At 43.2% G+C, this 27,438-nt stretch overlaps 2 protein-coding genes across 4 annotated transcripts in view; both read left to right on the forward strand.

The window, feature by feature from the left end:
• LOC132393467 (C2 domain-containing protein 2) overlaps positions 1-14,907 on the forward strand; it is a 103,851-nt gene extending 88,944 nt beyond the window's left edge. The window contains exons 13-14 of the mRNA XM_059968738.1: positions 6,954-7,272; positions 11,430-14,907. Coding sequence (XP_059824721.1) covers positions 6,954-7,272; positions 11,430-11,638 — 528 coding nt within the window. The 3' untranslated portion in view covers positions 11,639-14,907. The remainder of the gene's footprint in view (positions 1-6,953; positions 7,273-11,429) is intronic.
• Positions 14,908-21,170: 6,263 nt separating this feature from the next.
• LOC132393468 (interferon-induced GTP-binding protein Mx3-like) overlaps positions 21,171-27,438 on the forward strand; it is a 47,705-nt gene continuing 41,437 nt past the window's right edge. Inside the window, exon 1 of one of the 3 annotated variants that reach the window (XM_059968739.1) lies at positions 21,171-27,402. The gene's annotated coding sequence lies outside the window, so the exon portion shown is untranslated. The remainder of the gene's footprint in view (positions 27,403-27,438) is intronic. The other 2 variants (XM_059968742.1, XM_059968741.1) reach the window with 2 other exon arrangements.

Below are 27,438 nucleotides of genomic sequence, written 5' to 3' on the forward strand. Positions count from 1 at the left end.
AGGAAAAATTTTGATGAAACAGCAAAATTTTTGTCTTTACTATTGATGATACAGCTTAAAGCAATACATGTCTAGTACATGTAGTACATCAGGTAACATAGCAAAGCATTGCAAACTTAGCATTTAGACAAACAATCTGCTATAGCATTGTCAGTACATTTCACGTGTTTTATTTCCATGTCATACTCTTGCAAGATCAGACTCCAGTTAAGTAACCTTCTATTCTCATCCTTCATTTTCCTCAGAAACACTAATGGATTATGGTCTGTGTGAATCACAAGTGGTTTCTGCAAAGGGCGTATGTAGACATTGAAATGTTGCATTGCTAAAATGAGTGCTTGCAGCTCTTTTCCAACAGTGGCATAATTTTCCTGATGCACTTTAAATTCCTTTGAGAAATAAGTTACTGGATGTTCAATTTCATCATCGTCCTTTGGCAAAAATACTGCCCCAGCAGCTTCACCACGAGCGTCTACCGCGATTGAAGATGGTTTATTGAAATCAGGTGCGTTGAGCACAGGGTGATAACACAGAATGGTTTTCAAGCAGTCAAATGCCTCTTGGCAAAGGTACCCAACCATTCCTAAAACCCTCCGCAACACTTTCTTGCCCGTCGGAACAGGAAACTCAGCAATAGCCTTCACAGGTGCCAGTTGGCGCTGACCTACTACATAGCCAAGATACGTGACAGTGGTGTGGCCAAGTTCACTTTTAGCGAGGTTTACAGTGAGATTTGCCTTGGACAGCCTTTCAGACAGTTTCTCTACTGCTGAGATATGCTCCTCCCAGGTGTCATTGCATATAACTATGTCATCAATATAAACCCCAGTATTCTCTAAACCCTGAATCACTGAATTCATCATCCTTTGGAATGTCCCTGGAACATTTTTCATCCCAAAGGGTAAAACATTGTACTCGTACAATCTAGATGGTGTCACAAATGCAGATACTTCTTTAACCCTTTCTGTTAAAGGGACACACCAGTAACCTTTCAATAGGTCAATATTTGTAAAGTATTTAGCTTTCCCCGTTCTGTCAATACAGTCATCCACTCTTGGGATGGGATAAGCATCTGTCTTAGTTACTGCATTAACTTTCCCGTAATCAGTACAGAATCTCATACTCCCATCCCGTTTAGGGACAATCACGCACAGTGATGCCCAGTCTGAGGTGGATGGCCTAAGTATGCCGGCTGTTAGCATGTATTCAATTTCTTGTACAACCATTTTATTTTTGACTTATTTTATTCTGTAAGGGTGCTACTTAATGGGATCAACGTCATCTACAATTACGTCATGCACCGCAGCCGTGCACAGCCTTAGAATGTCAGGGAATAAACCTTTATACTTGTTAATTAAACTGTTCAGTTGTTTTTGCTGACTGGACTGCAAATGTTGAGTCTTTCCATCAAGGTTTTTCAAAACATCAGAATTTCTGAGTCTTGTGGAGACTTCAGGGAGTTCTGGTATCCCAGTAACAGACACCACCGTCTCCTCTGTTGTCATAACAGTACTCATAGGTGCAGGTTTTGGATCATGATAACCCTTCATATTTACGTGCATGAGCTGTGCAGCCTTTCTCCATCGATCAGGAGTTCTAATAACATAACTCAAAGACCTCTCACCCCATCCACGACCAGCCGCACCTGACCAAGGTGTCTGCTGGCGGGCGCACGGAGGCTGAAGCTCAGGCCTGGAAGCTGTCTAATGAGGCAATGAAGCCCTCAAAACTGCTTCAGTACCCTGAGTCCAAGCACCCTGCACTTAAAGACAAACCCGTTGAGTTTTTTGAGCAGAAAAAATGTGAGCAAGCGGGACAGAAGCAAGTGCTGATTGCCACAAAAACTAAATTGCAGAATAGATTGGACATAAGGGACCCCCTTTGTGTATCGCTGTATTCCAGTCGTGATTAACACCCCACCCCCAGTCGGCCGGTCTGCAAGAATATTGTCAATATTAAACTGGTCCACAGCGCAGAAAAGGTTGGTGACCCTTGCTAGAGCCCATCCACTTCAAGATTCAATGTGTTGTGCCTTCAGAAATACTCTTCTGCACACCACTATTATAATGTGTGGTTATTTTAAGTAACTATCCTGTCAGCTTGAACCTGTTATGAACCCCGTAACTGGGTCACTTACCAGCAAAGATGGAGACGTCCGTTGAAGTCTGATGATGCTATTTTTAACAGTATTTATTAGTAAAAATACACAAAAATAATATCAATGCAAATATACAGATAATATGCATCATCAATACTAAATCTATAAGTGCGGGTATAATAATAATCAATAAGAAATAAGCTCTGTCGTTGTCTAGGGGATAATGTATTGTCCGATGGAAATATAAAGTTCACTCAGTTCATGCAGGCTGCAGCCATTGGGGACCACTGTGTTGCAATGGTTGGAGAGAGAGATCTTGAGAAAAACTTGCCGGCTTTCCTTTTATGATTTCAATCCGTCAGGAGTCCCGTTGGTGTGGCCGTTCACTTGTGGCCTCTCCTTTAGCTAAAGCCGTTCTTCCGTGGTGAGCCCGCCAACCCAGGCAAGGGAGGACGCACGCGAGCCCCCACCGGCTTTTGCTATAAAACGCTGTCACTGGATTTCCAGTGTTTCTCCTGGTGCGTCTAAAGGGGTTGTTCCCCAGACCCTCTTTTATCCTTACTCACGGGGTCTCAGATGTCAATCAGGTTGGGATGATGCAATCCCTCAACCAGACCACTCTGGTTGTCCCCTGAGGGGTTTCAATGAATAGTACAGTACTCAATACACAATTCCGTCTCCAAGAGACAATGACTGTTATCAATGGTTCCGTTCCGCTGAGGTCAGGACACATTCCAAACCTTGTGTATTCTGGATGTCTCTCTCTCATTTCCTGGGTCTCAGACCCGAATTAATAGCGATCTTGCAATTCTCAAAAAGGAGGGGGCGACTTTGTACCCTTTGGCCCCTCAGAGTTGCTTCACATTCATAACAAACCCATCTAGCCATTCTCCTCTGACCTCTCTCATTAACAAGACATTTTTGTTCACAGAGCTGCTGCTCATTAGATATTTCGTTTTCCATACTTTTCTCCGTAAGCTCCAGAGATCGCTGTGCATGAAAATCCTAGGGAGATCAGCAGTATCTGAGATACTCAAAACACCCTGGGGGATACCAACAATCATTCCACAGTCAAAGTCGCTTAGATCACATTTTTTCCCCATTCTGATGTCTGGTCTGAACAACAACTGTAGACATAGTCAAGAGGATCAGTTGTTGTTCAGCCCAAACATCAACAACTGAAACAACTGAAACCGTTATCCCTGTTTCTATGCATTGAGTTGCTGCTACGTGGTTGGCTGATCAGATACCTGCATTAATAATCAGGTATACTGGTGTATCTAATAAAGTGGCCACTGAGTTTTTCTCTGTGCTTATCCTCTCCAACCCCCATTCTCAATCGGGAAGAATCAACAACCGAAACCTCCTTCAAAGCTGTACACACTGAAACTGGCAAGATGTGTTTCAGTCCGTTGGTCAGGCTGAATTTTTCTTTCTCTCGTCCATCTTCTTTACCCAGTGAAGATGGAAGTGGGGCTGCAGTCCTTGTAGCTATGGGTATCTCTGAGGAAATTAGTCAGTAGCAGTGAAGAATTGGTATATCTACTGGAATGCTGGGTGACTAGCCATTGCATCTTTGGTGGTGGAGTGGTGGTTCTATAACAAATTGGAGGATGGGTTTGAAAAATGAAATCAGCCATGATTGCGTGGTTTAGCAGAATGGCCTAATTCTTCTTCTGTGTCTTGAAGTCATAGAAAAGTACAGCGCAGAAACAGGCCCTTCGGCCAATCTAGTCCATGCTGAACCATTTAAATTGTTTACTCCCATCGACCTGCACCAGGATCATAGCCCTCCAAAATCCCTAACATTCATGTACCTAAATTAACTTCTCTTCAATGTTGTAATCAAGCTTGCATACACCACTGGTGCTGGGAGCTCATTCCACATTCTTATGAGTGTTTCCCCTCATGTTCCCCTTAAACTTTTCGCCTTTTAGCATTAACCCATGAGTAATTGTAGTCCTACTCAACATCAGTGGAAAAAGCCTGCTTGCATTTACTCTATCTATACCCCTCATAATTTTTATACCTCTATTGAATCTCCCTTCAGTCTTTACATTCCAAGGAATGTAGGTTGAAAATCCTAACCTATTCAACCTTTCCCTATAGTTCAGGTCCTCCAGTCCTGGTAACATCCTTGTAAATTTTCTCGGCATTCTTTCAAGCTTATTTACATCTTTCCTGTAGGTCAATGTCCAAAACGGCACACGATACTCCAAATTAATCCTTATCAACATCTTATGTAACTTCCCATCTCCTGTACTGAATACATTGATTTATGAAGGCCAATGAGCCAAAAGCTTTCTTTACCACCCTGTCTACCTGTGATACCACTCTCAAAGAACGATGGAACAACAACACACACAAAATGCTGGTGGAACACAGCAGGCCAGGCAGCATCTATAGGGAGAAGCGATGTCGATGTTTCGGGCCGAGACCTTTCGTCAGGACTAACCGAAAGGAAAGATAGTAAGAGATTTGAAAGTAGAGGGGGAAATGCAAAATGATAGGAGTAGACTGGAGGGGGTGAGATAAAGCTAAGAGCTGGAAAGGTGATTGGCGAAAGTGATACAGAGCTGGAGAAGGGAAAGGATCATGGGACGGGAGGCCTCAGGAGAAAGAAAGGTGGGGTGGGGGGGGGGGAAGCACCAGAGAGAGATGGAGAACAGGCAAACAACTAAATATGTTGGGGATGGGGTAAGAAGGGGAGGAGGGGCATTAACGGAAGTTAGAGAAGTCAATGTTCATGCCATCAGGTTGGAGGCTACCCAGCCGGTATATAAGGTGTTGTTCCTCCAACCTGAGTTTGGATTCATTTTGACAATAGAGGAGGCCATAGATAGACATATCAGAATGGGAATGGGACGTGGAATTAAAATGTGTGGACCTGTATTCCCAGACCCCTTTGTTCTACCCCACTCATCAGTGCCCTAACGTTCACTGAGTAAGACCTACCCTGGTTGGTGCTACCAAACTGCAACACCTCACACTTGTCTGCACTAAGTTCATTCTGCCATTTTTCCAGCTGGTCCAGATCCTGCTGCAAACTCCGATACTCCTCCTCTCTGCCCCTACACCCCAGGTCTTGGTTTCATCTGTTGATCCAATTAATTATCATCCTGATCATTGACATAAATAATAAACAACAATGGACCCAGCACTGATCCCTGCAGCACTCCCCTGGTCACAGGCTTCCAGTCAGAGAGACATCCATCTACTACCACTCTCTGGCTTCTCCCACAGAGCGAATGTCTAATCCAATTTACTATCTCACCTTGAATGCTGAGTGACTGAGTCTTCCTGACCAACCTTCCGTGCGGGATCTAATCAAATGCTTTTTTAAAGTCCACGTAGACAATATCCACTACCTTGCCTTCACCAACTTCCTTGGTAATTTCCTCAAAAAAACTCCATAAGATTGATTGGCAGAACCTACTATACACAAAACCATGCTGACTACCCCTGAGAATACCTTCTGATAACTTACCCACAACTGGTGAGGCTCACCCGCCTATAATTCCCTAGTTTATTTTTAAAACCTTCCTTAAACAGCAAAACAACTTTGTCATCCTCCAATCCTCCGGTATCTCGCCTGTTACTAAGAATGACTTAAATATCTCTGCTAGGGCCCCTGCATTTTGTGCACTTGCCTCCTCCACGGTCTGAGGGAACACCATGTCAGGCCCCACCCTAATTTGCTTCAAGGCAGAATACACCACCTCCTCTGTAATCTGTATGGGGTCTATGACCTCCGCTTGCCTCACTTCTATAAACTCTGTGTCTATCTCCTGAGTAAATACAGATGCAAAAATCTATTTAAGACCCCCCCCCCCCCCCACCCACCCTATCTCTTTTGGCTGTACACGTGGATTACCATCTGATCCTCCAGAGGACTAATTTTCTCCCTTACAATCCTTTTGCTCTTAACATATCCATAGAATCCTTTAGCATTCTCCTTCACCTTATCTGCTGGGGCAACATCATGCTTTCATTTAGACCTCCTGATTTTTCTGGTGTTCTCTTGCACTTATTATATTCCATATACCTCATTTGTTCCTACCTGCCTATACATGCTATGCCCCTCCTTTTTTTCTTAACCAGTGTTTCAATATCTCTTAAAAGGCAAGGTTTCCTACACCTGTTGTCCTTACTTTTATTCTGACAGGCATATACAAACATTGTATATGTTTTAGGGTGTTTTGCCATTAAATTGGATTGTCAGTACTGAGTGCTTGAAATTATTTTCTTCTTTGGAAATTGACCATAAGCCACAGGAGCAGAAATAGGCCATTCAGCCCATTGAGTCCATCACCATTCTATCATGGGATTTATTAACCCCCTCAAACCCATTCTCCTGCCTTCTCCCCATAACCTTTGACACCCTTACTAATCAAAAACCCATCAGCCTTCATCTTAAGTATATCTAATAACTTGTGGTGAATTGCAGAATTCACCACTTCTGAAGTATCAAAAGAAATACTGAAAAAAGAAATTTAGAACTGAGGGTTTCTAAAAGAATTTAGTATTTAGAATCAGCTATGATTGGATGGTGAAGCAGACTAAAGAGATTGAATGACCTAATTCTGCTCCTCTGTCAAATGGTATTATGAAATTTGATTAAAAAGGCAAAATGCTGGGAGTTCACAGCAAGTCCAACCATATCTGAAGGAAGAGAGGCAGAGTTGATGTCACAGGTCAGACCTTTCAAATAAATTAGAATTTGTGGATTGATCAGAATTTTGACAGGCATATACAAACTTTGTACTCCTAGGGTATTTAGTATTTAGTGTGTGTATTTACATATTAAATTGGTTGGAATTATCTTGAAGAGATTGTTTCCATTTTACATCTCCAGGCTCCCTTGACTGTAGATGATCAAACGACCTTATCAGCCAACTATGCCGCTGCAATGGATGCATCCTTGAGACAGGAGTCTCCACCTCACCCTTCCTCCAGCAACATTACTGAGCTCTCTTCTGAGAAAACACTTACTGCAAGCGCAGCCGAGGCTGCGATTTGTGCTACTGAAGAAGCAGCATCGTCGCCGTCGGTGGCTGAAACTGATGGACAGTTCGGCGAGTGCAGCCCTGGCTTTCAGGAGGACCTGGATTTTGAACAGAAGTCCACAAGTTCCTTTAACAACTCAAAAACTGGAACAGTGAAAAAATCTAGAGGTGAATGTTTTTTTGAGTCCCAAAAACCGGGAATGTCTACTTTAATGCCCGTGTTAGAGAAAATCAAAAGGAGACCGTGGATTACCAGTTGTGTCAGTCCTGAAAGTTATCTCCTGCTGGCCAGTGCTCAAAGTTTTGGGGTGGAAATAGAAGCTTGGGGTGTTCTTTTGGTATAAAAGTTTGTTGTGTGAATTTTTGGGAACTTCACATGAAATAGAAGCAGAAACAGATGCAGGTATGACCCATTCTTTTCCTCATCTATTCTGAACTTAGGAGAGCAATAGGAAAGATCTGTGGTCAGAGTATTTTTCCCAGGTTGAATATGTTAAATACTAAAGGGCTCTGTGAAGGAGAAAGGGAGCCAGCTTAAAGGAGATTCATATAACCATATATAAACCATATAACAATCACAGCACGGAAACAGGTCATCTTGGCCCTCCTAGTCCGTGCCGAACCCTTAATCTCACCTAGTCCCACCTACCCGCACTCAGCCCATAACCCTCCACTCCTTTCCTGTCCATATACCTATCCAATTTTACCTTAAATGACACAACTGAACTGGCCTCTACTACTTCTACAGGAAGCTCATTCCACACAGCTATCACTCTTTGAGTAAAAAAATACCCCCTCGTGTTTCCCTTAAACTTCTGTCCCCTAACTCTCAAATCATGTCCTCTAGTTTGAATCTCCGTTCATGATGCCATTTTCTTTACAAAGCGGTAAGTGTCTGGAACATACTTATGGCGTAAATTATAGAAGCAGATACGAGGAAAGTGGAAAGGTGTGGGCACGAGGGAGTATTTAGTTTGGCACAGGTGCTGTAGACTAATGGGCCTTTTCTTGTGCTATAACGTTCAACGTTCTGTCGTTCTGGTTGTTCCCCTGACCTCACAGTAGAGGAATTAGTTGCTGAGCATTGGGAATTAACTACACATTGGTGAATCCTACTGACTCAATAGAACCAGACATACACAGGCAAGTCTAAAGACCTGATGCATGTGATCTGTGCATCTTTTTGGTAGTCAGTGGTGAAATATTACATGTACAAAATTCGAAGTAAATTTATTATTGAAGTACATAACATGTCACCAAATACTACCCTGAGATTCATTTTTCTTATAGGCATTCACGGTAAATGCAAAGAAACACAATAGAATTAATGAAAAACTACACAAAAAGACGGAAAAATAAACAATGTGCAAAAAAATAACAAATTGTTCAAATACAAAAAGAAAAACAAAATAATAATACTAATAATATTGAGAACATGAGTTGCAGAGGCCTTGAAAATTAGCTCTAGCCTGTGGAATCAGTTCAGTGTTGGGGTGAGTAAAGTTATCTACCTTGGTTCAGGAGACTGATGGTTGAGGGGCAATAACAGTTCCTGAACTTGATGGTATGTGACCTAAAACTCTGGTACCTCCTTCCTGATGGCAGCAACGAGAAGAGACATCTAATCCCCTCCGTACATCAGGCAGCAGTGCCTGTAGGCATTTCTTTGCTCCAAGAGCAAGCTACAGAAGACTAACACAATAGATTTTGGTGGGTAGAGATGTGTGGTCTCTCCATTATAATAGCCAGAATGGGAATCAAGTTTATTATTCCTGTCTTAATTGACCTGAAATCTGATGATTTTTGGCAGCAGTACAGTGCAAGGACAAAAGTACTATAAAAAAAATTAAATATTGCAAGGAAGGAAGGAATAATAAGGTAGTGTTCATGGATTCATGGACTGTTGCCTCTTGCATGCACACATCTGCAGTATCAGGTAAATATATATATATTTTAGATAAGGTAGATGCTTGAGGTTTTTCCCTCTTGTTAGGGGAGTTTAAAACTAGAGGTCAGAGATTTAACGTCAAAAGGAAAAGATTTAAAAGCATTCCAAGCAGAAACTTTTTCACACTGAGGGTGGTGGATATATGGAGCAAGTTCCCAGAGGTGTCTGCAATAACAATGTTTCATTGTTTAAAAGATACTTGGACAGGTTCCTGCATAGAAGAGGTTTTAAGTGGATACGGGCCAAACGCAGGAAAATGAGACCAGCTTGGGTTGACATTTCGGTCAGCCTGGATGAGTTAGAGGATAAAGGGTACTTCCATACTGTATAACTCTGTGTCTTTCATGCTGTACTTTCAAGGTGTTTAAAGACAGAAGAAAGGAAACAGGGTATTAAGGAGAGCCTGACCCTGTGCAAGCAGAATCTTACATCCTTTGTTACAGCTGCAAGGATTTTGTGAGAGGTTGACCATCACATCCAAGGAGTAGTTCAGAATCAGGTTTATTATCACCAACATATGTCATGAAATTGGTTGTTATGGGGCAGCAGTACTGTATGAGACATAAAAAGTTCATATTCATTGCAATAAAAATAAATAGTGTGAAAGAGGAAGAGCGAAATAATGTTCATAGATGTGTTCATCGTGTGTGGATCTGCGACTCCTGTAGCACCGTCTCCTCTAGCAAATTTCTACTGATGTACCGTGGAGAGCATTCTAAGTGGTTGCATCACTGTCTGGTCTGCAGAGGAACAGGATTGAAAAAAGCTGCAGAGGGTTGAAAACTTGGCCAGCAACTTCAAGGGCACTGTCCTCCCCAGCATCAAGGACATCTCCAAAAGGCGGCATCAGTCATTAAGGACCTCATCACCCAGGACATGCCCTCTTCTCATTGCTACCACCAGGGAGGAGGTGCTGGAGCTTGAAGACACACACTCAACATTTTAGGAACAGCTTCTTCCTTCCACCATCAGATTTCTGAGAGGGCGATGAAGCACCCAACAACACTACCCCATTATTTTTCCTCTCTATTTGCACTACTTAATTAATTTATTATTTGTGTGTGTGTGTGTATAGCAATAAATTACAGTAAGTAAAAATCAGCCTCAGTAAAACAGAGGTCCTCCTGCAGCCTGCACCTAACAGCACCCCGCCACAGCCATGCATCACCATCGATGACACACAGCTACAGAACGTTGACAACTTCAAATACCTGGGGAGTACCATCTCCAGCGACGGTGCCCTTGATAAAGAAATCATGTCAATGATCCAGAAAGCAAGCCAGGCACTCGGAAGGCTCCGGGTCAAAGTTCTGCAGCACAAAGACATTCATCTCTCCACTAAACTGAAGGTTCACAATGCTATTGTGGTCTCATCACTTCTATATGGCTGTGAAACCTGGACACTGTATCGCAGACATGTCAAACAGCTTGAACAATTCCACAATCGCGCTGTGCGATCAATCATGCAAATCCACTGGCAAGACCATATCTCCAACCTGGCAGTCCTGGACCGAGCCAATTCCACAAGCATTGAATCCAAGGTTTTGAAGGCTCAGCTCAGTTGGACCGCCCACGTGATCCACATGGATGAGTCCAGAACGCCACGTCAGTTGTTCTAAGGAGAACTGGAGCGGGGCAACCGTGCCCAAGGTCACCCAAGGAAGAGGTACAAGGACAACCTCATGTAAAAACTTCAGTGGGCCAAATTCCAGCCCCGCGACCTCGAACACACTGTTGCTGATCGGTCCAAGTGGCGCAATCTATGCTCCAAGGCAGCAAACAACTTCCAAGCCAACTGGTGCATGCAGCGCCTCAAGACGAGTCAAGAAAGACACAGGAAGGCATCCGTTCCTACCCCAACAGGCGGTGCTCCTTGCCCCATCTGCAACCGTATCTGCACTTCGGACTTCAGCCTCAGAAGTCATGTGTGCCCACAGACATTGACAGCGCAACATATTCGTCTTCCTGGGACTTCGAGAGACTACTACTAATATGAGTGTGTGTATAGCAATAAATTACAGTAAGTAAAAATATATTGTAATTTATTGTTTTTGTGTTTCACTGTATTGCTGCCACAAAACAATAAATTTCATGATGTATATCAGTGATATTAAAGCTGATTCTGACTCTAGTGGTAGTAGTGAGAAGACGGCATGACCCGAGAGCAGCATTACCTACAGTTCTGGTTAAATTGCACCAATCCTGCTCTTACCCATTGTCATGTTGTGCAAAAGACTTCATAATGAATTACTAAGGAAATTGCGGATCAACAGTTACATTAAGACTTTTTTTAGGGAAGGGAGCCCACATGTTTTCTTCTCGACATTGCCCCCTTGTGCGATACCTGACTTATTAGAGATTTGTTTTTCTTTTATAGGCAGCTTTATGCGGAGCAGTGCAAGATTCTTTTTCCGGCGCAGGCATCATCAGAAAGAGCCTGGAATGAGTCAGTCGCACAATGACCTGGTTTATCTGGAGCATCCAACACCCTTGGAGAAAGAGAGGAAGTCGACCAGGAAGCAAATTAAAAGGCTTTTCCCAAAATCCAAAAGCAAAGTTAAAGTTAATGGCATTGCAGCAGACTGAGGTTCCTGAGCACTTGAGGCCCTCCCCTTTATCCCTGTTCTCTCCCTCCGTCCCACGTCAATGCACTGTGACTAAAGAATGTGCAGACTCCAAAAGCCTCGAGGTATTATGTGGCTTGCAGTTAGAGGCTTCTTCATCAGGATTATTCCAGCGTAGAAGGAAACTTTGTTTTTTAAAATTTTACTTCACACTTGTTTGAGGAAAAATTGCAACACTTTTCCCAGGAGGGATTTGGGCTTCCATAATCTTTGGATTTTTTTTCCCCTCAGTAATGAGAATTGAATATTGTTCAAGAATTTGGAAATGACAGGGCACCTTTGTTTTATCGTGCACCCAATCCCAAACACAGGGAAAGCCTGTTTTGGATACGCCCTTCCCTGAATAAATTTGTGCCTATCTGACCTGATTGTTGCTAGGTTAGAATAATTTTGCAGTGTGGTTCACTGTCCAAAGTAATTTCAATTCATTATTGCCATCTAGAGTTTCAAAGGCTGCAGCAGAGTTGAAAGCCAGGGGTTCTCCTTTCGACTGCTGTGTCTGCTTTTCTTTAATCTCTTCTGTCTGCCACCTTATTCCCCACCTCCATTAGTTCTCTCCACATCAAAACTGACTATAAGATTAACTTCAGACCTCTGCAGAAGAAATGGTTTCCAAGGCTAACTCTGTGGACTTCAACAAATGGGACAGTTCCTAGGTCTTCTTGGCAGGCTTCCTGAGCCAAATATAGGGAAGTCATTCCCCCCCCCCCCCATTCTCAGCAGTTTTCACTTCAGAAGTTGGCTCTAACACTCTCTTTTCTGTAATATTTTTAAAATGATGCCAGTCTCATTTTGCAGTGACATCTGTGGGTCAATAAGCTCAGAGTCCTTTTCTTAGATCCTGGCAGTAATCGTGTTGAGGTTTCCTGAAACCTTTCTGCAGTGAAATAATACTGACTAACTGAGAACTTCCCTGTGATGCCAGTAAGACTGATCGGAGAAGAGATAATTAATTGAATTAATGAGTCAAGTAAGTGGATTATCACATCTCGTGCAAAACCAATGGAAACTGAATGGAAAAGCGTTGTTTGAATTTCTGAGTATGTAGCTGTTAAGTCTGAAATTGGGAGTCTGTGTCTATTTTATCACATTTAACCGAAATTATCCATATACTTGCATTACTCAGTATGTGCAAAAATGAAGTCATGCCAATAACTTGATACTTTACACTACAAGGCTAGAGGATTGAATTCATTTCTCAGCCTCTGAATTGGTGAATATTCTGACTGCAAATCTACTTGTGGCTTTTGTACAGTTTACAATTTGGGAATACAGGATCATGGAGCGTGAATTTAAGGAAAACCATGTGATGGGACCAAGTCTGTAAATATTCCCTGTGCTGAATATATCTGAAGTAGTACAAGTTCAGTATACTTGACATTCTTTTGTATTACTGTGGGGAATTACACTTAAATACGAGGGTTTCCATTTGCCACGTGAGCCTGCTGCTGCACTGGATCACTTTAAGAGCCGCTTTTTTAGTGGGGGCAAGGGAATCTTCTGAAAACTGCACTTGAAAAATTAAGAAGTCACACCAGTCCACCATTTTCCCACAGGTTCCTATTCATCGGTCTTGTATCACTGTTAGCTGTTTTGCTTTTATGTATATGTGACCAAGAGTGAGCTCTTCACTTCATTTGTAGATGGTAATTGTCTCAAGAAGGCATGAGGACTGTAGGCTATGAAGGTGCCATTATCGTTAAGCTGGTCAATTGGCTTGGAAAGCAACTACCTGGCAATCCAGGAGCATCCTTCAGATTTTGCTGGGTTGTTAGTCCCAGGCTGTGCTGGAAGTTTTGTTGGAATGTGTGAGTGTGTGCCCCTCATTCTCAACATGCCCAGTAACATAATATGAGCTTCCCTACTTGGTTATCCTCTGTTTATTTGGTTTATAGTGATCGTGACCAGTTGACAACTGGCTTTTTATGCACTCGCTTCATATTTTCCACTGCCATTTTTCCCCATTTTTCTTAAGAGCCTTTGAATAATGATCAGAAAAGTGCATGGCCTGTTCTCAGTTTCGAGGGTTGTAGGAATGTTGTGCTGCCTAGGTCTTAAGCTGTGTTAACACACCTGCCTCTTCATTCAGCTGTTGATTTCCTTTTAGTTATCTAGCTACCATGGGCAAACTTTGCTCTTTCTCACAAACTAAAGTTGACTGGCATAGTCAATAATGAGCTGTGTAACTGAATACAAACTGACTTGTACTCTTCCAGAATTCCACGTGTAGCTTTAAGACTCTGCAGTTTCCTAGGGCTGATCTATTCAGCATGCTGCACTTTTACAATGCTGCTTATTTAGTGAACTGGATGAAGATCATTAATTAGCCATTTATTCCCCCCCCCCCCCCCACAATACCCTTCCATTGCTTACTGTAAGCAAGAGACTTCTGGCCTTTTAGGTTTTGCTACGAGTCTTTCCTATTATTCGCCCACCACACTAACAGTGCACCCTATGATTTCTATTTCTATTATTTAGTTAGTTCTGGGAAAAATCATAATGCTGTTTATTCTTTGTCTTCCAGTTATACTCGCTACTCAGTGAACTTATTTTTATTATTAAATGACAATTTAAGTGTTATGACTAGTGCAGGTCTAAACTTATTCTCAGTGTGTGACTTACTCTTCTGTGTGGGCTTTGTCAGTTCAGGATTTTTTTGTGTTCAATGCTGATACCTTCTCTAAGTTTAGAGATGATGTAGTATCAAAGTACTGTGTACAGTTCCATAGTCAATCTTTCAAACTGAACTATTGTCCTGTAGAGATTTCCCACCTTGCTTTGACAAGAAGAGGAAAAGGTATATTAATTGAAGTACATGATCCTTCTGTCTCTATGCATGTCAATCCCATTGTTTACCAGTGTATTTAAAATAATGACCAAAGAGTGGAAATAAGGACTGTGTAGCCCTCTGACTACACAAGTAACATCTATGAGAATCAGTATTTAAAACGTACTGATTCAGTATAAAGCCTGTGAACCATAACTGGAATCTTCCTTTGGTGCTGCCTGAGTACCAAGAAATAGTAAAGGAAGAACAAAAGTAAGTATGAAGTTTATTGAACTGAGCCAGGGACCAAAACTAAAAATGGATTGCACACTAAGTTATTGACAATTAAAGAAAATACCACATGTTAATGGTCTTGCTTAAAAAGAGAAACACTGAAGTTACCCAGTTGCCTTTTTAAACTACAGTGTCTTAATTCTTATAACTATTGCAATAAATATTGAGAACTGTGACTTTTTTTGCTTGTTGCCTTTGTTCCTGTCTGTTGGGATTGTTGCAGTGTCCTGCCTGCCAAAGAAAGCTAAGGCTTCTGAAATGTGCCACTTAAAGGCAGACCATCAGCGGTCGGTTCTGGTACTGTTCAATAGCACTTGTTGGCTGGTCACAAATCTCCGTTGTAGCACAATCTGCCTCTTCTATAATGTTAGTGTGTTTCACGTAAAAAGGATGCATACTTACAGCCTACCTTAATGCACCCCAAAGTAGTGGTCAGTGTACTGCTGCAGGCAATATGGAACTTAATGAATGATTAGCAATCTCACAGTCGGGGACAGAACTCAACAAATGGGTGCCGAGAGCGCATTTCATTGGCTTGACATCTTATTCACTGGTTGGCACCTTGGCTATGCAACAGTACTGTGACAGATGAAATTGAATATGAGATGTAAGGTACTGTACACTAAGCTGTGATTTAAGTTGAGAACCTCGAAAGGTGACACCATCCATTTCAGAACAATTAATGGACAGTGGCAAAGGGTGCCAGAAATGATTGCTCCATTGTGATGACTGCTTTCAAAAGCCAACATGCAGTGCTTTGAAATTTTCTCATTAAACTGCCATTTCATTTCCCCAACTTGTTATTTTAAAAATATTTTTATTTAGATACACAGCACAGTAACAGGCTCATCCAGCCCAATGAGCCCAGGCCCCCTAATTCCATGCATTTCACCAATCAACCTACTAATCCATACAATAATACACAAAAAGCAATTAATAAGGAATTCAGGACTAGGGACGTGAGGACCTTCGTGGTGCATGGTCGGATAAAATGTAAAGACAAACACTGCAGCTGCCAGGTGACGAGTGAGGAGTAGCTGAGCTCAATGGACCATTCCGAAATACTGATTGTGGAATGTGGTTAGACTTGCCATACTAAATTTACTACATTCCTGCCTGTGGTGGAGGAGAACTGGTTTGCGCTGGGGTGACCTATCACTTCCTTGTAGAACAAGTATAAGTGGGAGCAAACAACCACTCCACGCTTATGGAGGGGCTTCACTACCAGACTGTGTCATGAGCAGTGTAGAGGGGAGGGTTCGCTCTGTGGTGGACTCGGAGCCCATGGCGTTCTTTAGATAAGTATTGCTTATGTTCCCTTGAGTACTGATAAAATTGATTAGTGCTTTAAAATGATTGTGCATCCTATCATTTCTCACACTGCAGGATCCTGAATCAAAGTTCAAAGTAAAATTTAAGTCAAGTCAAGACTGTCACTTTTTATTGTCATTCCGACCATAACTGCCGGTACAGTACACAGTAAAAATGTAATTAACAGATTACATACATTGTCACCACATACAAGCCTGAGATTCTTTTTCCTGTGGCAAATCTCAGCAAATCTATAGAATAGTAACTGTAAACAGGATCAATGAAAGAGCAAGAACATAAAAGACAACAAACTGTTGAAATACAACTATAAATAAATAGCAATAAATAATGAGAGCATGAAATAACAAGAGCCTTTAAAGTGAGATCATTGGTTGTGGGAACAGCAGAGATAGAATGAGTGTAGTTGTCCTCTTTTGTTCAAGAGCCTGATGGTTGAGGTGTAATAAATGCTTCTGAACCTGGTGGTGCCAGTCCTGAGGTATCTTTACTGATGGCAGCAGCAAGAAAAGAGCTTGGCCTGGGCATTCATGTAGATGTACTCAGTGGTTGGGAGGGCTTTACCCGTGATGTGCTGTGCCCAATCCACTACCTTTTGTAGGATTTTCTGTTCAAATGTATTGGTGTTCCCATATCAGGCTGTAATGAAGCCAGCCAATCCATTTTCCACTACTCACCCAGAAGTTTGTCAAAGTTTTTGATGTTGTGCTGAATCTCCACAGCCTTCTAAGGAAGTAGAGACGCTGTCGTGCTTTCTTTGCAAGTACATTTATATGATGGATCCAGGACAGGTCCTCTGAGATAGTAACACCCAGGAATTTAAAGTTAATGACCCTCTTCACCTCCAATGAGAGCTGGCTCTTCTATCTTTCTCCTTGATAAATAAATTCATTAAGAACCTTGTCCATTTCCTGCAGCTCCACACAAAGATGTCCCCTTTGAAGGGATTTATTCTCTCCCTCATTTTCCTTTTATCTTTAATATATAAACTATCACTGGGTTTTCTTTAATCTTCTCTGTCCAAGCTATCTCCTGCCTCCATTCTACCCTCCTGGTTTCCTTCTTCAGTATATCTCTGCGTGCCCTGAACTCCTCCATGGATTCTCTTGAACCTAGCTGTCTGTATATAACCTTTCTCTCCTTTTTTGTGACAAGAACCTCAATACCTCATGCCATCCAGTGTTCTCTACACTTGCCAGCCTCACCTTTCTATTTAACAGGAACATCTGGACTATCTCACTGCAACTCTTGCTATCTCATTTTTGAAAGGCTGAATGTTCCTCTGCCTGCAAACAACTCACTCTTTCATCTTTAGTAAGCTCCTGTCTAATATTGCCAAAATTCAACTTGCCCCAATTTAGAACCTTACCATGTGGACCAGTTGTGTCCTTTTCCTTAACGTTTTTACAACTACTAGAACTATGGTCACTGGCTCCAGAAAGCTCTGCCACTAACACCTCTGTCACTTGCCCTGTCCATCTTCACCTTCTCCCAGTAAGAGTCACTATATATTGTCTGAGGAAACTTTCCTGAACACACTTAACAAAATTCCGCCCCATCTAAACTTAGCGTTATGACAGTCCCAATCTATATTAGGAAAGTTTAAAAATCCACTACTACGATAGTTCTTAACAACGCCCCGTAGCCTCCCTGCATAAATTTTCCTCTACTACGTGCTGGCGGTGAGCAGTAAGGTAACACAGTGTTTAGCACTTTACAGGGCCAGTTTTTACCAATTGGGGTTGTCACGGGGTCCTGAATTGACCCTATGAACTGTGCTCTTAAAAAGAAAGAGAGAGAGGGAAGTGTCCAACGCAGACCTTGTTATCAAGAGAGAGAGAGAGAGGCGAAGAATGCTCGGAAGATTGATGTGGCTTCTCGCTTGTTTACATTTCCAAAAGGACACCGCCTGCTTGTGAGTTCTTACAGAGAGAAAAGGGCGGAGCAGCTTGATTGACGGCTGGTGTTCAGCATGCTGAGATAAATACCAGGTCAGCTGCTGGACTCGGACGCACACACGGTTTGGACACTGGATGACCTTTGTTGTGCCCACAGGAAGGTGGGTTTTTGGAGGATCGATTCGGGGAAATCGATCAGCGGCTCTCGCAGTGCAGAAAGGGTGTGACCAGTGGGAAATTATTTGTGAGTCCAACCCTTGCCTGGGTTGATAATTCACCACTGAAGAACAGTCGCCTTTGTTATGGTCACAGTTGATGACTTTGAAAGGATTTGGGAGGACAACGGGAAGATAGATGGCACCAGCTCACCTGAAGACCTACACTACACACCTCTCTCTCTCTCTCTCTCTCTCTCTCTCGCTCTCTCCATCACTACTCAACAAAATACCACAAACTGAACTGAACTTTCTTCATCAACATAAGACTGTATCCATTTACCCCTAGGCTTGAAGAAGCTTGGTTTTCCTATTTCCACACTTGTATCTTTATAATCATTGCTAACCTGTCTTGTTACGAAGGTGAAGCAACTCTGAGGGGTTGAAGGGTACAAAGTCACCCCCTCCTTTTTGAGAATCGCAAGATCGCTATTAATTCGGGTCTGAGACCCAGGAAATGAGAGAGAGACGTCCAGAAACCACAAGGTTTGGAATGTGTCCTGGCCTCAGCGAAACAGAACCACTGATAACTGCCGTTGCCTCTTGGAGACGGGATTGTGTATTGAGTACTGTACTATTCATTGAAGCCCCTCAGGGGACAACCAGAGTGGGCTGGTTGAGGGATTGCATCATCCCAACCTGATTGACATCTGAGTAAGTGAGTAAGGATAAAAGAGGGGGTCTGGGGGAACACCCCTTGAGACCCACCAGGAGAAACGCTAGAAATCCCGTGATAGCGTTTTATAGCGAAAGCCGATGAGAGCTCGCGTGCGTCCTCCCTTGCCGGGGTGGCGGGCTCATCACGTAAGAACGGTTTAGCTAAAGGAGAGGTCACACTTGAACGGCCACGGCAACGAGACTCCTGACGGATCGAAATCATCAAGGAAAGCCGGCAAGTTTTTCTCTCTCTCTCCAACAATTGCAACCCAGCGAAAACCAAAAGACGGCAGCTTGTGGAACTGCAGTGAACTGTATATTTCCATCGGACAATACATTATCCCCTAGACAACGATAGAGCTTATTTCTTATTGATTATTATTATACCCACACTTTTAGATTTAATATTGACGACGTATATTATCTGTATATTTGCATTGATATTGTTTATGTGTATTTTTACTAATAAATACTGTTAAAATAGTATCATCAGACTTCAACGGACCCTGTATCTTTGCTGGTAAGTGACCCAGTTACGGGGTTGGTAACACAGCCCACAGCAGTGGTGTCATCAGCAAACTTGTATATGGCGTTAGAGCTGCATTTAGCCACATAGTCATCGGTATGAAGCATGTAGAGCAGGGGGCTAAGCACACATCCTTCATGTGCTCCTGTGATGATGGAGACTGTGCAGGAGATGTTTATGCCAATCCGAACTGACTGGGCTCTGCAAGTGAGGAAATCCAGCGAGGGGTATTGAGCCCAGGTCTTGCAGATGTCTGAAAGGGAATGCCATCGGCTGGCTCATTCCAGGCTCAGGAGAATATTCAAAGTTCAGAGTAAATTTATTATCAAAGTATGTGTACCGTATAGTATGTCACTTGCAGTTCACTTTCTTGCAGTAGAACAAAGATATACTATAGAATAAAAAAAAACTACACCCAAAGGCTGACAAACACACAATGTGAAAAGAAGACAAGCTGTCCAAATAATAAATAAATAACTAAATAAAGCTGAGAAATTCTACAGTCTTTGAAAGTAAGTCCAGAGGCCCAGTCAGTGGCGTGAACAGAGCACTTCGAGGAGGTTACACGCACATCGGCGAAGCTTGTATAAAAGGAGATCTTCGTTGGTTTTCGGATATTCCAGAGGCCCAATCAGTGGTGGGACAGGGCACTGCAAAGTAAATAAAAATAGAGAAGGGAGAAGTGGGGCAACCATTGTAGGGAGTGGACCAGTGGTGAGACTGAGAGCATCACGCTTTGACTCAAGAGACTTTGACAAGCAAGGTACAGAGGCCGGTGCAACAGATTAGAAGATTTGGTCTTGGTTGCCCATTGTACAGTGCAGGCAGGGTGGCAGATATGGCGGTGGAATGTTCTTCCTTTGGGATGTGGAAATTCATGGATCCTGATGACTATGTCTGTGGGAAGCCCCTCTGTGGTGTACCCCTTTGGAGACCGCTGAGGGGGATGACCTATCGGGGCAAGGCAGCAGCAGCCGGAGCAATAGCACTGTGCTCAGCTCTGAGCCTGAGTAGGGTAGGGTGAGGTCGGGGGAAACAATAGTCATAGGGGACTCGATAGTTAGGGGGACAGATAGGAGATTCTGTGGCAACATAGAGATGCAAGGATAGTGTATTGCCTCCCGAGTACTACGGTCTAGGACGTCTCTGTGCGGTTACAGAATATTCTTGAAGGGGAGAGTGAGCAGCTGGAGGTCGTGGTACATCTTGGTACCAATGACATAGGCAGGAGAGGGGTGGAGGCCCTGCGCAGTAAGTTTAGGGAGTTGGGAAGCAGGCTGAAGAGCAGGAACTCCAAGGTGGTAATGTCCAGATTACTCCGAGGGCCATGAACTGGTGAAGGTCGGAACAGGAAGGTAGCACAGATGGCTGAGGAGATGGTGCAGGGGCAGGGTTTCAAGTCCTTGGGTCAGTGGAACCTTTTCTGGGGAGGAAGGGACCTGTACAAGTGGGATGAGTTGCACCTGAACTGGAGGGGAACCAATATCCTGGGGAGGGGCAAGTTTGCTAATGCTGTTGGGGAAGGTTTAAACTAGATTTGCAGGGGGGATGGGAACCAAAGTGAAGAGGCAGAGGATACGGTGGTTGGCGCACAAGTAGAGACAGCTTGTAGGGAGTTTGAGGAAGGATAAGCAGATGATAGACCAGAGATGCACTCAGACAGATGGTTTGAGATGGTCCTGACGTCAACAGTGCTTCTCCCTATAGATGCTGCCTGGCCTGTTGAGTTCCTCCAGCATTTTGTGTGTGTTGCTTGAATTTCCAGCATCTGCAGATTTCCTCATGTTTGGTTTGAGATGTATCTATTTTAATGCAAGGAATATCATAAATGAGGCAGATGAACTTAGAGTGTGGATCAACACATGGAACTATGACATTGTGGCTATTACAGAGACTCGGGGGCAGGAATGGTTGCTGAATGTGCCGGGCTTTAGATGTTTCACAAAGGACAGGGGTGGAGACAAAAACGTGGGTGAGTGGCATTGCTAATCAGGAATAGCATCACAGCTTCGGAAAGGAGGAGGTCTTGGAGGGATTGTCCACTGAGTCATTGTGGGTGGAAGTCAGAAATAGGAAGGGAGCAATAACTCTACTGGGTGTTTTTATAGAACCCCCACCCCCATAGTAACAGAGACATTGAGGAGCAGATGGGGAGGCAGATTTTGGAACAGTGCAATAATACCATTATGATGGATGATTTTAACTTTCCAAATATTGACCAGCATCTCCTTAGAACAAGGAGTTTGGATGGAGCAGAGTTTGTTAGGTGTGTTCAGGAAGGTTTCCAGACACAATATATAGATACGCCATCTAGAGGAGAGACTGCACTCGATCTTGTACTGGGAAATGAACCTGGTCAGGTGTCAGATCTCTTGATGCGAGAGTATTTTGGAAGTAGTGATCACAAATCTATTTCCTTTACCACAGCGCTGGAGAGGGATTGGAGCAGACAATTTGGGAAAACATTTAATTGGGTTACAGGTTCAAATGATGCTATTAGGTAGGAACTTGGGAACATAAATTGGGGGTAGATGTTCTCAGGGAATTGCATGGCACAGATCTGGCAAATGTTGAGGGAACACTTGCATGATGTTCTTCATAGGTATGTTCCATTGAGGCAGGGGACTGATGGTAGGATAAAAGAACCATGGTGTTCAAAAGATGTAGAAAATCTAGTTAAGAAGAAAAGAAAAGCTTATGAAAGATTCAAGAAACTACTTATTGTTAGAGCTCTAGAAAATTACGAGGGTGCCAGGAAGGAGCTCAAGAATGAAATTAGGAGAGATAGAAGGGGCCATGAGAAGGCCTTGGCAAGCAGGATTAAGGAAAAACCCCAAGGCATTCTTCAAGTACAGTATGTGAAGAGGAAGAGGATGAGCCATGTGAGAATAGGACCAATCAGGTGTGACCGTGGAAACATGTGAATGAAGATGGAGGTACTTAATGAATACTTTGCTCCAGTATTCACCAGTGAAAAGGACCTTGGCAATTGTGGGGATCACTTACCATGGACTGAAATGCTTGAGTATACAGACATTAAGAAAGAGGATGTGCTGGAGCTGCTGAAAGGTATTAAGTTACATAAGTCACTAGGACCAGACGAGGTATATTCCAGGCTACTATGGGAAGCGAGGGAGGAGATTGCTGAGTACCTGGCAATGATCTTTGCATCGGCAATAGGGTCAGAAGAAGTACCAGAGGATTGGAAGGTTGCAAATGTTGTTCCTTTGTTCAAGAAAGGGAGTAGAGATGACCCTGGAAATTATAGACCAGTGATTCTGACTTCAGTGGTGGGTAGAAGTTGTTGGAGAAGATTCTGACTAGCAGGATTTATGAGCATTTGGACAGATATAATCTGATTAGGGAGAGTCAACATGGCTTTGTCAAGTGCAGGTCATGCCTTATGAACCTGATTAAATTCTTTGTGGAAGTAACAAAATACATTGAAGATAGATGAAGGTAGAGTAGTGGATGCAGTATATATGGATTTCAGTAAGGCATTTGATAAGGTTCCCCTTTCAAGGCACATTCGTAAAGTAATGAGGCATGGGATCCAAGGAGATCTTGCTTTGTTGATCCAGAATTGGCTTGCCCACAGAAGGCAAAGTGTAGTTGTTTTGCATGAAGGATGGTGACCAGTGGCATTCAGAAGAAATCTGTTCTGGGACCCCTCCTCTTTTTGATTTTTATAAATGACCTGGGTGAGGTGGGTTAGTAAGTTTGCTGATGACACAAAAGTTGGGGTGTTGTGGATGGTCTGGAGGGTTGTCAGAGGATACAGCGGAATATCGATAGGATGCAGAGCTGGGCTGAGAAGTGGTAGATGAAGTTCAATCCAGAGAAGTGTGAAGTGGTTCATTTTGGTAGGTAGGTCAAATTTTGAAGACAGAATATAACATAAATGATAAGACTCTTGGCAGTGCGGAGGATCTATGAGATGCCGGGGTCTGTGTCCACAGGACGCTCAGAGCTGCTGTGCATTGTTAAGAAGGTGTATGGTGTGATGGCCTTAATCAACCATGGGATTGAGTTCAAGAACCTTGAAGTAACGTTAGAGCTATATAAGACCTCAGTTAGACTCCACTTAGAGTACTGTGTTCAGTTCTGATCACCTCACTACAGGAAGGATGTGGATACTATAGAGAGAATGCAGAGGAGATTTACAAGGATGTTGCCTGGATTGGAGAGCGTGCCTAATGAGAACAGGCTGAGTGAACTTGGCTTTTTCTCCTTGGAGCGACAGAGTATGAGGGGTGACCTGATAGAGGTGTATCAGATGATGAGAAGCATTGATCGTGTGGATAGTCAGAAACTTTTTGCCCAGGGTTGAAATGGCTAACACAAGGGGACAAAGTTTTAAGGTATTTTGAAGTAGGTACAAGTGGATGTCAGAGGTAATTTTTGTATACAAAGATTGGTGGGTGCGTGGAATACACTGCCAGCGACAGTGGTAGAAGCAGATAAAATGGAGCCTTTTAATAGACTCTTAGATAGGTACATGGAGCTTAGAAAAATAGAGAGCTATGTGGTATGGAAATTCGAGATAGTTTCTAGAGTATGATACATGGTCGGCACAACTTTGTGGGCCAAAGGGCCTGGAACGTGCTGTAGATTCCTATGTTCTATGATCTATGAGTCCATAGGTTGTGGAATCAGTTCAGAGTTGAGGTGACTGAAGTTTTCCACGCTGATGTTTGAAGAGCAATGGCTGTTCCTGAACCTGGTGCTGATCTCGATGCATTGAAATGTAGATTTAAGGGCTCCATGGGCAAGGACCTCCATCAAGACTCCTTCTACTACAAGGACTTGCAAGGGGTGAGTTGGGTGTATCACCCTAGAGGGGGGGAGCATGTAGGTGGCAATGACACCATGGCTTTAAAGGAAAAGGAACACTACTAAATGTAATGACCATGAATGTATAATTTATACACTGTTTATACTTTTGTATCTATTTACTATTATGAATAAATGTCATGCTGTTCTGCAGGAGTTGCCTGTCTTTTACTGGGACCTTTCCAGAGTCTGGGATTTTGTTTATCTTCAGTCAGAAAGCCCCTCTCCCGTCCAGCAAAGGGGATTGATGCCCAGGAAGGCCAGACGTCCAGCTTTTGAACACTCTCTCCTCCGTCCGGCGCCACCTCGAGTCGGATGTTAAGTCCTCCTTTTTTGGATCTAACTAAAAAACTTACATAAATTACTTAAAACAGTGGGAACTGAAAGCTATAACAACCGTTAACGTATTTTTATTATATGTAGTTGCCATCGTCAACACTGCTGATGAGCCACACACGGTGTACGAGTCACGTCAGCAAGCCACGAGTTTAATCGTACAGTGCAAAGCGACTGTATCTACACCCCTTCCATCCACTCCCCCCCCCCCGCAATGTATTCCAGTTTGCCGCCTCATGGGGTGCAGGTACTATTGGAAAATATACTGAAGAATGGCATTAGCGGCATTCACTATATAACCACGATTATTGAGCATTTACTATGCATTCATTGATTTACTAGATACATTGTATTCTCAGGTACATACTATGGCATATAAGAACATCAGTGTATTATTAGCTGAAATGTACTCTATATATTATGAGATGGAATGGCTTGTGAAAAGATAACAGTGGCAGACAGAATGATAAAAACAGGCAATGGAATGTTAAGGGAGGCTAACTGAGAGATAACCGTGGCCAGGAACGAGGGAACATGTGGCCCAGGAGGTGAACTGGGACATAATTTGACTGATTGGGTAAAGATAATAGTGGCAGGTCAGAAGGTGATATGCTGTAACGTGCTGTAGATTCCTATGTTCTATGAGTCCATAGGTTGTGGAATCAGTTCAGAGTTGAGGTGAGTGAAGTTTATATGATTTGATATGTAGTTGTAGAGTGATTGGCTATGTTAATGCAACTAAGATAACAAGATTGCTATAAAAAATGTCATGTACAAAGATCGGCAGGCACTCAGCAACTAGCTCACTGACTGTCTCCACTTTGGTTTGCAAATTAAAGCTTAAAACTTCTTGAGGAATCTTCTGCGTCTCCTGGTTATTGTAAGAAACCACGACAGTACTTACTAAATACACTCACGTATTAGCCTAAGGAGCTACACACACAGTGGCTGCTGCAGAGCACGAGTGCTGCTGCCCGCCCGCTCGGAATCACAGCTTTTAAAGGCAAGTCGAGGGCAGAAACACAAAAAAATAGACATCAATACCTGGCAGTATATGGTAGGCCCAAGTACACTACTTCCTTTAGTTTGTGAAGTAAGTTATTTGGTTAGCATATCTGCTTCATCAGGAATAAAAATGAATATTCATTTCTTTCAGTTCTTTATTTATACTATATGAATGCATGTATGTAATATGCAAAATGATGAATCATTGAATAGAAAAAAGGGCTCTGGCAGAAAATCACTGATTATAACCATATAACAATCACAGCACGGAAACAGGCCATCTCAGCCCTCCTAGTCCGTGCCGAACTCTTAATCTCACCTAGTCCCACCTACCCGCACTCAGCCCATAACCCTCCACTCCTTTCCTGTCCATATACCTATCCAATTTTACCTTAAATGACACAACTGAACTGGCCTCTACTACTTCTATAGGAAGCTCATTCCACACAGCTATCACTCTCTGAGTAAAGAAATACGCCCTCGTGTTTCCCTTAAACTTTTGCCCCCTAACTCTCAAATCATGTCCTCTCATTTGAATCTCCCCTACTCTCAATGGAAACAGCCTATTTACGTCAACTCTATCTATCCCTCTCAAAATTAATGGTGAAATAGCTAGGTTTTTGCTGGATTTATATAGGCAAAAAAGTATCATGTTAGAATTTTCATTTAATAACTAAAGTGATCATCTGTTTGCATTTGTTGTTTTTGCAATCCAGTTTAAATTTTATAAAATAAATTTGTTTGAGACACACTGTATCTATATGGTAACCTATGACCATGCATGCAATGTCCTCCTTTTTGGAAATTTGGAAATGGCCACCCTATTGATGCCACTGCTAGGCCAGATGGCCAAAGTACTGAATTGGAAGATGGATAAACATGCTGCTTTCATTTGGGCTCTTGGCTGTGGCTTTTGGCCATCCTGTCACAAGGGCAGAGCTGTGGAATGACCCTGACTGGGCTGACTCGCTCAGACGGAATTACTCAATACCCCAAAACCCTCCTTGGGACGGGGGCGTGCACAACAGAGCTACCTCCAGGAAATGACCTCCGTGCCCCTCCACAAGTTGAGGATCTGTTCCCTGCCTGTTCTAGTTCCTTGTGCTCAGTGGCCGCCCAGCCGCACTGTGACAGACACTTACACCCTCTGACAGTGGACAGAGTCCCAAGTACACCGAAGTCCTCCCACTTTCCATCTGAAACCTGGGCTGCAGAGTGTTGCACAGACCAGTGACCTGTGCTAGAGTTGGTGCAGCCTCCAAAGCTGCCTGCCATTTACACAAAACATTGCAGTCCCTTCTGTCCTACTTGTCCTCAGATTCAGCTGGCACTTCAGCCAGCCGCACTCTCCCGAACTTTGTGCACCCTTTAGGAGAGAAAGAGAAGGCGAGTCAGTTGAGGTAATCTCCTCATTACTCTGCTCCTGAGCGCGGCCAAGAGGGTCGTTGATACCTCCACCATAACTGCGTGCCCGCCGTTCTTCTAAGGAATATACCCAACTTGGTTTACAGATCAGACAAAATCGCTGAACAAAGTATTACATAGACCCTTGGAGGTGGGGGTGGGGGGGTTGCTACCTCCCTGAAATGAGTTTTTGCAGAGTGGGATGTCTGCGTCCCGGACCCTGCATCTGGGCTGCTGCTTTGCGTTTCTTGTATTTTCCTCAAAGCTGACGGCCTGAGTTTCGGTTTCGATTCATCAAGGACAAAACTAGAAATCAGTGCTTTCGTGTTCCTGCGGATTTCCTGACGGAGTGGCGGGGAATTCATTGGTTCATTATGCGATGCCTGCACGCTTGAGTATTTAAAGACACATCCACGCAGGACAGCTCAGTGAGACGGGCGATTTCACGTCGGTCTAATACAGGTACGTCCCTCTTGCAACTAAGCCGGTTCATTTAGG

Source organism: Hypanus sabinus, chromosome 4 (assembly GCF_030144855.1).
Source record: "Hypanus sabinus isolate sHypSab1 chromosome 4, sHypSab1.hap1, whole genome shotgun sequence".
NCBI lineage: Eukaryota > Metazoa > Chordata > Chondrichthyes > Myliobatiformes > Dasyatidae > Hypanus > Hypanus sabinus.